The 13,219-nt window shown below is 47.2% G+C and overlaps 1 protein-coding gene across 3 annotated transcripts in view; it reads right to left on the bottom strand.

Moving 5' to 3' along the window:
- Nucleotides 1–6,284: 6,284 nt before the first annotated feature.
- The window catches only part of Catsper4 (cation channel sperm associated 4), a 14,201-nt gene continuing 7,266 nt past the window's right edge, over nucleotides 6,285–13,219 (bottom strand). Inside the window, exons 5-11 of one of the 3 annotated variants that reach the window (XM_008836807.1) lie at nucleotides 11,876–11,973; nucleotides 11,569–11,689; nucleotides 11,252–11,385; nucleotides 8,993–9,167; nucleotides 7,910–8,127; nucleotides 7,413–7,572; nucleotides 6,285–6,338 (exon numbers count right to left, since the gene is read on the bottom strand). In XM_008836807.1, coding sequence (XP_008835029.1) covers nucleotides 6,285–6,338; nucleotides 7,413–7,572; nucleotides 7,910–8,127; nucleotides 8,993–9,167; nucleotides 11,252–11,385; nucleotides 11,569–11,689; nucleotides 11,876–11,973 — 960 coding nt within the window. The remainder of the gene's footprint in view (nucleotides 6,339–7,412; nucleotides 7,573–7,909; nucleotides 8,128–8,992; nucleotides 9,168–11,251; nucleotides 11,386–11,568; nucleotides 11,690–11,875; nucleotides 11,974–13,219) is intronic. The other 2 variants (XM_008836808.1, XM_008836809.1) reach the window with 2 other exon arrangements.

Genomic DNA, 13,219 nt, shown 5'->3' with positions numbered 1-13,219 from the left:
AGAGAGAGAGAGAGAGAGAGAGAGAGAGAGAGAGAGAGAGAGAGAGAGAGAGAGAGAGAGAGAGAGAGAGAGAGAGAGAGAGAGAGAGAGAGAGAGAGAGAGAGAGAGAGAGAGAGAGAGAGAGAGAGAGAGAGAGAGAGAGAGAGAGAGAGAGAGAGAGAGAGAGAGAGAGAGAGAGAGAGAGAGAGAGAGAGAGAGAGAGAGAGAGAGAGAGAGAGAGAGAGAGAGAGAGAGAGAGAGAGAGAGAGAGAGAGAGAGAGAGAGAGAGAGAGAGAGAAAGAGAAAGAGATGAAGATGCCACTCCAAACAATTGTGACTTGTGAATGTGCTCATGAACAAGTACCTATCGTTGCTCAGTTTTTCTTCTGCGGGGGACGTGAATTTATCTGGGATTCACGCCTGGGACACCCTCATCCTCTCACGGGAGTCTTTCAGCGGCGAGCGCCCTAATGGCTCTTATTTGCTCGACCCGTGCCCGTGGGGCTTTCTCAGTGGCTGGAGAGAGGGATGGAGAGGAGAGGGAGATACAGATAAGGGGTCTTGTCTCCACCCGTGCGGGAAGTCGGGGTCCGCCAAGAGGGCTAAGAGCCTTTGGCTTACATCCTTTAACGGTCCCACGCGAAGACTTAGACTGAGAATAAAAGGAAAGAAAAGGAGGAAGGGAAGGTTTAAAATAGGGAGCGTAGAGAAAAATACAAAACCAGACCCCCCCCCAGTAAGACAATTAGCACAACCATCAAGCACGTGCACCACATTGAATCACATTCGTGCGGACCGAATGTGACAATTAGCACAACCATCAAGCACTGCACTCACCACTCTCACTTTCAGGATCCCTGAGGCTTCTTGTGATTCTCCCAAATGGCGTCCACTCGGACTGCCCAGAGTGAGCAGCTTGACTTTTTCCTCCTCAGGCGCCAGATTTGATGGCAGGCTTCCTTCCTAGGGCCGAGACACTCGGACCCTAGGGCCAGGGTTGGTTACCTGGACTTTCACCTAGGTGCCGGGACTCGAACCCAGACTTCCTCACTCGGGATTACTAACCCGAGACCAGACATGAGATGGCGACTCTCTCTTTATTCTGGATTTTACAGACACGAGGGGGCAACCCTCGAATTACACTGCCCTGTCCGGAGAAAAGAAACTCTGCCTCTGTTCGTCCTTTGTTCTCCCAGAAGCCCCCCCCCGAATCCCGGATGAGCCCCTAAAATGTTAGGGTCCGTGACTCGGTGGGTCTCTTCAGGAGAACAAATGCACAAGTATGGAGATGCAAAAATCAAGCAGAGTTTTTTTAAACCAGTTAGCTGGGGCCAACCGTCCTTCCAAGACACGCAGGTCTGGTTAGAGCGATCGACCCTGAGGCAATTTCAGGTAAAGATTATATAGGCTCCCACAACCGTTACACAAAAGCCCATGCTTATACAACCAATAGTTTCAAAGCAAGCATTTCACAAACCAATAACTTCAAAACAAGAAAAATGTTACAACTCCCTTCAGGTGTCTCAATCGGGGAGGGATGGGTGGTATGTGCCTGGCGCGACCCTTCCTTGTTATCTTGTGTAAGCAGACATGCCTACGTGACACGACACAGATCAGACAGGTCAGGCTCCGGGGGCTGCAGCACTTGCCCCTATCTCCAGATGCCTGTGTCTCCAGTTGAGTTAATTGGTTACAAGCAGTAAATTCACACAAGTAAATTCAAGCAGTAAATTCAGACAAGCAGTAAATTCCTCTTTCCCCAACAGCTGGAGATATGGCTCAGCAGAAGGTTCTTGACACACAAAATAGGCAGCAGGAGTTCAGTCCCAGTATCCCACAGTGGAAGGAGAGACTCAAGTCCTGAGGTTTGTCTTCTGACTTCCACGACTTCTACCCATGTATCCAATGTATAATTATTGATATATTTTTGATTTGATTATTGATATATTGTGTGCTCTCTAACCTGAAATAAGGACTATAATTTTTGCTTATCAGATGATGAAACTGAGGCTCTCACAGGTAAAGATATTTGTTCAAGGCCACACAACTAGGACATGGTGATGCTGCATTTGAAAGCAAATATATCAGACCTCAGAGTCTGTCTTCCCAACTACCCTGCATTGTCTTACAAAAGCATTGCTTCATTTGCATGGCTGAGTTAGCTACTCTCCCTTGAGGGAAAGGTCCATATCAATATAACTGGATCCCTAGGAAATCTTCCTCTCTCCCCTGGGCAATGGGCAGAAACAGGACCATCACTTGATGCCCTGCCACGACATGCTAGCAATTATCAGAGGGTTGATTCATAAGACTGCAGATGACCTAGCCCAGGTGATGTGTTCTTCCCTCCCATCACCTAGATCTGAAGAGGCCCTGATCCTTGGCCTCATCCCCTCCCGTTTGCACCTGCCTATGAGCTTCCTCCCTGTGCAGAGCTAAGGGGTCACAATAGGCCTGTAGATATGCTTACAGAGAGTAGAGAGGCCTGGGCTGGAGTCCTGTTCTATTACTGACTTCTTGTATGACCTTGAGGAAGGCCACCCCTCCCTCTGGTCTCCATGTCCCACTTAGCATAATGAGGGAGTTAGACTCGGCTTTGGAGGAGCCCTCTAAACTGCAGTGAATCTCTGAATCTGTTGAGTACAAAAGTCCAGGTTGACAGAGCTATATTGCTATAGGGATTTCAAGTTTTTATTTACAAGGAGAGATATTTTTGTTGGCTCTGACTTTATGCTTTTCTTTTTTCTTTTGACTTTTTGAGATGAGCTGACCTTGAAATCCTGATCCTCTGCTTCCCCAGTGCTGGGATTCCACCACACCTGACTTGACTTTTTTCTTTTCCTAAGTGGTTGGCCAGTTGCTCTGCACCCCCACCCCACCCCCGTGCAGAAATCTGTTTTTTCCTCCACTGGTTTGTCATGTCACTTGTCTTTCTATAGCCACACTGAGCTCCATGCTGACTTTGGTTCCATTGGCTTAGTTCTGTGTCACTACACCAGTACCATTTTACCTGTCACTTTACAGCATCAGCATTTGGTAGGGTGCATCCCCCCCCACCTGTATTCCTAGTTTTGCCCCTCACAAAATTATCTTGGATATCGTTGCCCTTTTTTTCTTTTATATTATTTTTTACCATTTGTATTCTTAGAGACAATTTCAAGAAGCCGAGGTTGACTTTGAACTCCTAATCCTCCTGCCTCCACTTCCCAAGTGCTAGGATTACAGGTGTGTGCCACCACAACTGGCTTCCTTCCATTCCCTTCTTACACTTTTTAGAAACAGCTTACCCTAGCTGGGCCTTTAATCCTAGCACTCCATAGGCAGAGGCAGACGGAGCTCTGTGAGTTCAAAGCCAGCCTGGTCTACACAGTGAGTTCCAGGCCAGCTGGGGCTACAGGTCTCAAAAAAAAACAAGAAAAAAAAAAAAAAAAAAAAAAAAAAAAAAAAAAAAAAAGAAGAAGAAAGAAAAGAAAGAGCTTATTTTGATTAGAAATAGGATGCGATTACAGATTTTCTGAGAATTCACATCTTTGTGATGTTGAAATTAATTCCCTGCTCTCAGCAACAGAGTGTGGCTTAGGGTCTGGTATCAGACCTGGGCAAAATCCAATCCCTACAGTGTAACTGGGGGACATGGATGTCAACACACGACTCTGAGCCTGTTTTCTATACTACAAAGCATCACTCTTAATTGCTAATCGTACCAACTTCATTGCGATCCTGAGATTGCCTAAGGTAAGGCAAGGGAAGTCTGCACACAGTGTTTGGTATAGGTAGGACCTCCATGACTGGAACCTGCTATAACAGTGACCACCACCCTCATACTTATTAGTGCATCCCTCTTTATCAAGGAGGCTCCTGTCTTTTGCTAAAGTCAAGGACCTGGGGAGGTGATAACACAGTTTCCAGCCTGTAATTTTCCCTGTTCTAAACCAGGAGCTCAGAACCCAGGGCTGCACTCCTTTCTCAAACTATGAGGCATCAGATTGGTGGTTGGCCCTTATCAGAGAAGGGAGGAAGGAGGCAGCTGGGTCAAACCACCGTTCTAACTGGTTAATATTCCCAAGGCCCCTTATTGTTAGCCTTTGCTGAACAGCAGGGTGGAACTCTGGGCCATCCAGCCTTCCCCACCACTCACACCAGGGCACCTGAGTCTCAGGGATATGGCTGATCCCATTGGTCTCCCACCTTCTGGGTAAGAGTTGACGTTTGGGGCTGGAGAGATGGCTCAGCAGTTAAGAGCATTGACTGCTCTTGCAGAGGACCCGGGTTCAATTCCCAGCACCGACATGGCGGCTATGAACCGTCCGAATCTGAAGCCCTCTTCTGACCTCTGCAGCATTGCACGACCGGGTATACTCACATACATGCAGGCAATACACTCAAACACATAAAAATTAAAATAATAAAATATTTAAATAAATATATATATAAAATAATGTTCTAAAAAAAAAAAAAGAGTTGACATTTGAGAAACCAGATCTTTAGCCTGACCAGACTGACCCAGCTTCCTCAGACTGTTGTCTAGATCATCCACCTACTGAGTCTTTCCAGGGCCTTTTTGTGAAGGTACCAGACAGGCTTCACAGGCCCTAAACTTCCCACCAGATTTCACCTGACACATGAAATCCTAAAGCCTCAGTGCTGCTCTCTTCGAGGAGGCCTGTTGGACCCACACTTTAACCACTCTCTGTTCAAGGATAGAGCTGCTTGTACATTCACAGCTTGGTGAGTGATGACCCTATCAGATCAGGTTCCCCAGAGTAAAGACTAGTTAGTCATTACCTTTAAGCAGGGGGAGGACAGGGCCTCCTTCATTAGATGGGGGCTCCCAACTATGAGACTCAGGTTCCCCTCCCCAATTTGGGATTCTAAGGACAGGGATCATACCTCTACCATTAAGTCAGAAATGTTCAGGGAAATGGCTTTTCTTTCTTCATTGGGTTTGTGAAAGAAAAGTTTCCAAAAAGAACTGCACCTTGGACTGAACTTCCTGCAAGGCTGACCAACTGATTATCACTCCAGAGACTGTGGAGAATTTGGAAGGTTGCAGATTCAGAGTCTGATTACCGTTTATCTCAGGCCATCTTTAGCCCCCTAAACAGCCAGTCCTTACCCACCTCTGTTTCTGATCTAACATCCTGTGACTAACAGATAAAAAACCTTTTAGAATATATTATCCTAGCAGACTGCCTGGTCTCACCAATCAAAAGGTTAAGAATGTCATCAGATAGCATCTGAGACCTATAGTAAAACACCCCTTGCTTTGCTGCGACCCGCCTACGGAATGTATCCGCCAGTGTATTTGAGAAGTGTCTTGATTTATGACATTTCTTTGTTCTGTTACTATAAAAATGTAAGGCAACTGTTACCACACTGGAACATGGAATTCGGGGTAACCTGAATCTGTGTTCCTGGGCTATGGTCACTCATATTTGGCTCCAGAATAAACTCTTATCCCTTTTGAGGTGAGAGTTTTGCTTTTGCGTTGACAGGTTGGAAGCCCTTAAGGGAAGTCTCTTTCATAGAACAAACATGCCTTTTCCCTATCCTGGCCCCACCCCTGACAGAGTGTCATTATGTAGCCCAGGCTAGCCTCCAACTCTCCTTTTGCCTCAGCCTCTCAGGTGCTGGGAATTATAGGTTTGGGTTACTACGTTTGCATGAATAGCTTTGTTGTTGTTGCTGTTTTGAGACAGGGTCTTACATAGATCAGGTTAGCCTTGGACTAGCTACTTAGCTGAGAATGACCTCGAATATCTGATCCTCCTGCCTTCACTTCCCAATTGCTAAGATTGATTACAAAGATGGGCCACCATGCTCCACATAAACTGGTTTTTAAGGGGCAAGATGTATCTTCCCTATCAGATCAGAGTTAAGTGTCCCCAAGGGGTTGAGAACCACCAGTCAAACACACCAATTCCAACACAAACCTTTATTTTCAGTACACACGTGTGTTGCCAGCCTCGCTGGTCTGGCTTTTGTATTCTCAGTGCTTGGGCCCACTCAGGACTCATCCGGCTCTGGGCTAGAGAAGGAGATTAGGGATCTCCATCTTTGGGCCAAAGCCTAGCTACCCCTTTCTGTGCGCAACCTTGGTGCAGGACCTTCCTTTCTCCAGTGTCCTTCTTCATCCTGACTCCTCTGGACTGGGGCTCACAGGCACAAGCACGGTGGGTGCCACCATCATCCCGGCCCCTGGCCTCTGCCCAGGTACAAGGGAGAGGATGGGTTCTGGCCAAGGATGCAGGGAAAGGCAGAGGCTGGCTTTGTGCATGCAAGCCTGTTGGCTCCCATCTGCCTTCTCAGTGGCTGGACTTGTGTTTGCTAACTTTCACGTTTGTGTTAGAATCATAAACCTGCAAAACCAAGAGGTTTTTTTGTCATTCTGCTTACCTTGATGGGCCAGGCTGTCTCTTTCTCTTCTTCTCCGGTCTCAACAGCTACCCCAGCCAAGCCTTCCAGGGAAGTCCTCCATAGGTCTAAGTCTAGCATGCCTAAACCCACTCTGAACTGAGTGAGGAGTTCACCATTCCCAAGACTCCAGGTCATTCCATTCCAGTCCCATGAGGTGGGAGGCAAAGTAAAGAAACAACATTTTCAATCCAGGAGGTTCCTCTTTCAGGAGGATGCTCTTATGCATCCTAGAGAGGACCCAGGGCTTCTTTGCCAGAGAGATGGTTCAGTGGTTAAGAGAACTGACTGCTCTTGCAGAGGACCCAGGTTCAAATCCTAGCACCCACATGGTGGCTAACAACCATCCATAACTCCAGTTCTGGGCGATCAGATGCCCTCTACTGATCTCCACAGGCATTGCACAATGAGTGCACATACATATAAAATAAAAATAAAAAAGCTGGGCATGGTGGCGCACGCCTTTAATCCCAGCACTTAGGATGCAGAGACAGGTAGATTTCTGAGTTCAAGGCCAGCCTGGTCTACATAGTGAGTTCCAGGAAAGCTGGAGCTATAGGGAGACCCTGTCTCAAAAAGATCAAAAAATGAAATAAAATAAAAATAAATAAAACATAAAATCCTTAAATAAAATAAAATAATAAAATAAAATAAAATAAAATAAATATGAGCTTCTGAGAAGTCCCAGTGGTCAAGAGCAATGACTTCTGCTCTTGAAGAGGTCCCAGGTTAAATTCCCAGTGCCCATATGGTGGCTAACAAATATATATAGCTCCTGTTTCAGATATATATATATATATATATATATAACCCTAGAACTGAGTGTGATGGAAGGAGACCCGTCCTCTCCAAGAAGAAAAAGCTGAAACTTGGATTGGGTGGTGACAACTGCGGTGGGTGGGAGTTTAGGGAGCAGGCAAGGGTTGGAATGGACAGAAATCAAGGCAAAAAGCCTGGCACTGGGCTGGGCACTTTGGGGGCCGGGCATGTGTGGATTCAGGAGGAAATGGAAGGCACACCTTTTCCCTGCTTATTAGTGCAGAGATCAAGTCTTGCTGGGTAGCCACCTCACGCATGGAGGATTCGCTCTGGTAGCACAGGCTTTTGGAAGTATGCCTGTGCAACATCTCCTCCTCCTGCTCCTGGTTGTAACGGATGGAATGCACCTCCTCCACGATCCTGGGGTGGAACAGACAGTGTGTTCCCTGGAGTAGAGGCAGGCTTTTACCTCTTCCCTGATGTGTACCCTTCCTCCTCCTCCTCCTCCTCCTCCTCCTCCTCCTCCTCCTCTTCCTCCTCCTCCTCCTCCCTCTCCTCCTCCTTCTCCTCCCCACTTCCCCAGCATCCTTAACAAAGGCCCAAGCCTAGCAGAGCCCTCATGGAAAAATGGGAGGAACCTGGAGGTCAAGATTCCAACTCCTGCACTGAGAAGTTGGGAGACTATGGGTAAGTTACTTAGACTGTGGTAAGGGTGCCAGGCTAGGCCCAGCCCGGGTTCCCTGGTACCCTTCCCTACGTGTTGAGCTCCTCTCTGATGTCCTTGTACTGCATCAAGTTCTCCTGTATTGCCACAAGCACCAAGCAAAAGTTGTCACAGGTTTTTTCGGAGAGGTTGGACAGTGGGCCCCCCACCAGCGGTTCCTGGAGGAGACCAGATGTCTCCATGCAGGCAACTGTACAGTGAACCAGAGGCAGATCATCAGTCTGGTTCTCTTCCTCTCCACCTGTCTGGGTCTGTCGGATGGAGAGGGACAGACAGATTAGACCCATGTGGCTTCAGGGAGGGTATCTCAGGATATGTCATTTATTTATTATTGTTGTTTTGCAAGCTAGGGATGGAATTCAGGGCCTCCAGCATACCAAGCAATCACTTAACACTGAACCCAACCCACCCAACCCTTAGCTCTAGTCAATCTTTTTTTTTTTTTTTTTTGGTTTTTTGAAACAGGATTTTGCTGTAACCCCAGCTGGCCTGTACACCAGGCTGGCCTCTAACTCACAGAGATCCACCTGCTTCTGCCTCCCCGGTGCTGGGACTAAAGGCGTGCGCCATCACACTGGGCAGTTCCAGTCGTTCTTAGCTTCCCAACTATGTTGTGACAACTCAGTTTCAAACGCCCAAGCCCATTCTCCACCTCTTTGGAAATTCTCATCTCCCACCAGTAAATCTCAGCCCTGCATAGTTCTAAAGCCCTGCCTACCCTGAAGTGAGCCTTCAACCCTTCCCAAAGTCCTTCCACTTCCCTCTCCATCTTGGGCAGTTTCCGAATAGCTAACATTTATTGAATGACTATTGCGATTCTCATTAGAGTCCTAGTATCATTCCCATCTTGTGGAAGACATTAAGGACTTGGTTGGTTAAATGCCCTAATGCCACCCTACTTGCTCAGTTCTGAATTATTATAGCATACCTAGGAATCCACACCCCACCCCAGAAGTCTCAATGAGTGAGCACCACAGGGCTTAGACTGGGCTTTCTGTAGGCACTTGAGTTTACACACACACACACACACACACACACACACACACACACGCACGCACTCAACTCATTCATTCACATGTTCCCTCTCCTCCTTCCTGCCCTCCCCATCCCACGCACCTCACTAAAAATTATTTGACGCTGTAGTCCCTGTTCTCCTGTCTTCATCATTATTTCCAGATTCGTGGTCACAACAACAACAAACAGGTTGAGGCCAATGAAGGCACCAATGGTGATGAAGATGGCAAAGTAGATGGCACCCCCGATCTCCATTGCGTACTCCCTGTCCTCCGTCCTGGAGATGGCAGTCAAGGGCCCTGTCACCTCCCTGGCCTTCTGAGCCTTAGTTTCCTCATCTTTAAAACAAGGAAATTACATTTCCCACTCCTGGTGGTCGCAACAACTGCTCTTTATTGAGACCTGCTGCGCTCCCAGACAGAGGGCCAACTCCCAAGTTAGCCTTACAGGGAGACTGTACACCAGTATTATCATATCTATACTTTCATATATACTCTGTGCCCAGCTGTATATAGCGAAGTCCTATAGATTTCCTCTACTGATCCTCATAGCAGCGCATGAGTAATTAATATTGTACTGGAATCTCTAATTTAGGAATGAGAAAAAGAACATGAGATAAGCAATAAATCCTGGCACTGGGGAAGTGGAGGCAGGAGCATCAGGAGTTCAAAACTAGCCTGAACTATAATGAAACACTGTCTCAAAAAAAAAAAGGGCGGGGCTAGAGAGACAACACTGACCGCTTTTGCAGAGGACTCAGGTTCAATTCCCGGCACTCACATGGTGGCTACGAACCATCCTTAACTCCAGTTCCAGGGGAATCCGAAGCCCTCTTCTGATCTCTGCGGCATTGCCCGACACAGGTGCACTCACATACATGCAGGCAATACACTCATACACATAAAATAAAAATAATAATAAAAATAAAATATTTTTAAAAAAGAAATAATGAAACAAAACAAAACTCAGTTGGTATAGTGCTTGCTTAGCATGCATGCATAAAGCCCTGGATTTGGTCCCCAGCACTGTGTAAACTGGGAATGGTGGTACATGCCTGTAATCTTAGCACTTGGAAAGTAAAGTCAGGAGGATCAGGAGTTCAAGGTCATCCTTGGCTACATAGGGAATTCAAGGTTAGCCTGGGTACAAAAAAAAAATCTGGATGTGGTGGCATATGCCTTTAATTCCAGGTGGACTTCTGTGAGTTTGAGGCTAGCTAAAGTTATATAGCAAGTTCTAGGTCAATCTAGGCTACATAGTGAGATCTTCTCTCAAAACAAAACAGAACAAAACAAAACCAAACAATCAAACTTTTAAAAGCCAGAGGTAGGAGATGTGGCTCAATGGTAGAGTGTTTGCCTAGCACACATAAGGCCTAGCACCACAAGGTAATAAATAAACATAAAATAAATAGCCAGTTGTGGTGACCCACATTTGTAATCTCAGCACATGGGAGATGGAGGCAGGATGATCACTTCCAGTTTGAGGTCAGCAATGAAACAGCCAGTCAAGTCAGGGAGAAGATTCAAAAGCCCAGAGCAACTTCACTGTGTATTCAGTGATTTTAACTATCTGGACTTTTTTTTTTTTTTTTTTTAGACAAGTTAGCTAAGGCTAGCCTCAAACTATGTAGTGTACATGTATGCCAATCTTGATTTATGTAGTGCTGGGAATTGAGCTCAGGGATTCCTGTGTGCTAAGCAAACATGCTACCTACTAAGCTACAGCCTTAGGCACCCTCCCCTTTTGTTTTGCCTTTTTGAAATAGGATCTTAATTACAGACTAGGCTAGCCTTGGACTCCTGAGCCTCCTGCTTCTGTCTCCTGAATGCTGGGGTTACAGGTGTGTGCCAGGCTGTCCACTACTCAAGTCCCAGTGGATTGTGACTGTTTTGCTTATTTGACTTTCACAAAGGGGAGTGGATGGGATGGAACTGGGCTCAGACAATGGAAAAGAAGTAAAGAATAGAACACAAAAAAACTATCTTGGGGAGTGAGGCTGGGCATGAGTAGAATGAGACCCAGACCTCCCAGGAGTCCAGGCAGCTTCCTGGGCTCTAATGCAGGCTGGAGGCTGCCCTCAGGCACAACCACAGACTGCCAAACCTCTCAGCTATTCAGCATAGCAGAAGTCTCTATGAACAGAGTCAGATGGCCCTGTGAATGTGTGGAGTTTCTAGGGGCACAAACCCACAGGTCCCGCCCCCATGATTTTGTTGGGCACCCCACTTCCTATGAGGCCAGCCTCATCCCCTTCCCTAGAGCCCCATTCTCATTCTCACTGTGTGCCCAGTGCACCTCCCCCCCCATAGGAGCCAGTTCCAACCTGGCCAGAAGAGGATGAAGCCCATCTGTACTCACTGGAAGTCGCTGTAGATGTCCAGCCAGCCATCCTGGGTGATGCAGATGAAGAGGGTATACAGGGCAACCCCCATGTTCTGGAAATGCTTGGGCACGAATGCACCAAACAGAGTAACACCAAACACAGAGAATACCTGGCAGAGAGACCAAAGCCCCACCCTAACTTCACCTAGGAGCCATGGAAGTGGACATGCAAATAGATGCAAATCAGTGCTGCCTGGGGATCACAGGGATTTAGACTAAAAGGTCTTGTTTCTCAGGCTCCCATCCTTACCCACTGACCTACAGGCCCCATTCAGGATCAGGGAGACACTGACCAGCATGAAGAAGAGGATGAAGGCCACAACATTGGTCAAGTCCGGTACCGACTGCAGGATGACCCGGATGATCCTGGCCAGGGGCTTCACCGCCATACACACGTGTACCAGCCGAAGCACCCTATGGCACAGCCTCTCAGGGGTATGTATCCCTTGGCCCTTCCCGCACCCCTTCCTCCTGTGTTGCCCCGCTCACCACCACCAACTTCCCAAAGAGGCAGAGCAGAGCCCCATCAGGTAACAACTTTCCGTTTTATTCCCAGGATCCAGTCGGATATCCCTCGCTTCTTCAGAGCCCCCAGCTCACCTGAGAGTATAGGTGACTGCAATGATGTGAAGCTGTTTAATGAAGAACCCCATGAGCAAGGTAAAGACGATTATGAAGTTGAGAATGTTCCAGCCATCCTGGGGGGTGGGGGGGCAGCCCCAGGGAGGATTGATCAAGCCCAGCCCATGGGAGCATCTTGAGTCTGCCCTCCCACACCCTGACGATGGGAGACTCAGTGTTCCCCTCAGAGCAGAACCGGTCAGCTGCCATCCACTGGCTGTTATCCCGTTGTTCTCCAAACATGCAAAAAACACATGCATAATCACAGTCCCATACAAATATGTGTCAATAGTCAACCTCAGAGACTTACAGTGAAGACATGCCCCCTGCGCCCCAACACAGGGAGACAGAAGCTAGTTCTTTTTCTTTTGTTTTTTGGTCTTTTTGAGACAGGGTCTCTCCCTGTAGCCTCAGCTGGCCTGGAACTCACTAAGTAGACCAGGCTGGCCTTGAACTCATAGAGATCCGCCTGCCTCTGCCTCTGCCTCCCGAGTGCTGGGATTAAGGGCATGCACCACTATGCCCCGTACAAGCTAGTCGTTAAGCCTAGAACTTGACCTACACTTAGGTGACCCCTGTCTTTGTGTAACATACACTACAATAAAATTAAAGTGCATACTATGCACTGGGGGTGTAGCTCAATGGTAGAGGGCTTGCTTGGCATGTGCAAGGCCCTGAGTTCAGTCCCTAGTACCACCAAAAAAATGAATAGTGAACCCAAATAAACACATCAAGAAACACTGCTTTAGAGCCAGGCAAGGTGAAGTAGGGTTCCCAGAACAAGAAAAGTAAAAACAGGCAAATTTCATAATATAAAAATAAATCTTTAAATTACAAAAAAAAATGGGGGGCTAAATAGATGGGTTAAGAGCACATTGGCTGCTCTTGCAGAGGACCTAGGTTTGGTTCCCAGTACCCATGGCTAACAACCGTCTGTAACTCCACTTCCAGGGGGGAGCCAACGCCCTTTCCTGACCTCTTCAGGCATTGCACAACACAGGTGCACATACCTACATGCAGGCAATACACTCATATACATAAAATAAAAATAATAAAATATTTCTTAAAAATTAAAAAAAAGAAGTTCAGACAAGGTGTCCCTGTAGCCCCAGCTGAAGTGGAACTAGATAGCTAGACCAGGCTGACCTTGAACTCACTGATCTGCCTACCTCTGCCTCTTGGTGCAGAGATTGAAGGCATGTGCCACCATGCCCAGTTTTTAATTTTACTTTAAAAAATCTATTTATAAGCTAGGTGTGGTGGTGCATGCCTTTAAATCCCAGTACTCAGGAGGCAGAGGCAGGCAGATCTCTGTGAGTTCAA

The sequence above is a fragment of the Nannospalax galili genome, unplaced genomic scaffold (assembly GCF_000622305.1).
Source record: "Nannospalax galili isolate Female #2095 unplaced genomic scaffold, S.galili_v1.0 scaffold1258, whole genome shotgun sequence".
Classification (NCBI taxonomy): Eukaryota; Metazoa; Chordata; class Mammalia; order Rodentia; family Spalacidae; genus Nannospalax; species Nannospalax galili.
Note: the sequence above shows the minus strand (reverse complement) of the source record. Positions and strands in the feature narration are given on the sequence as shown.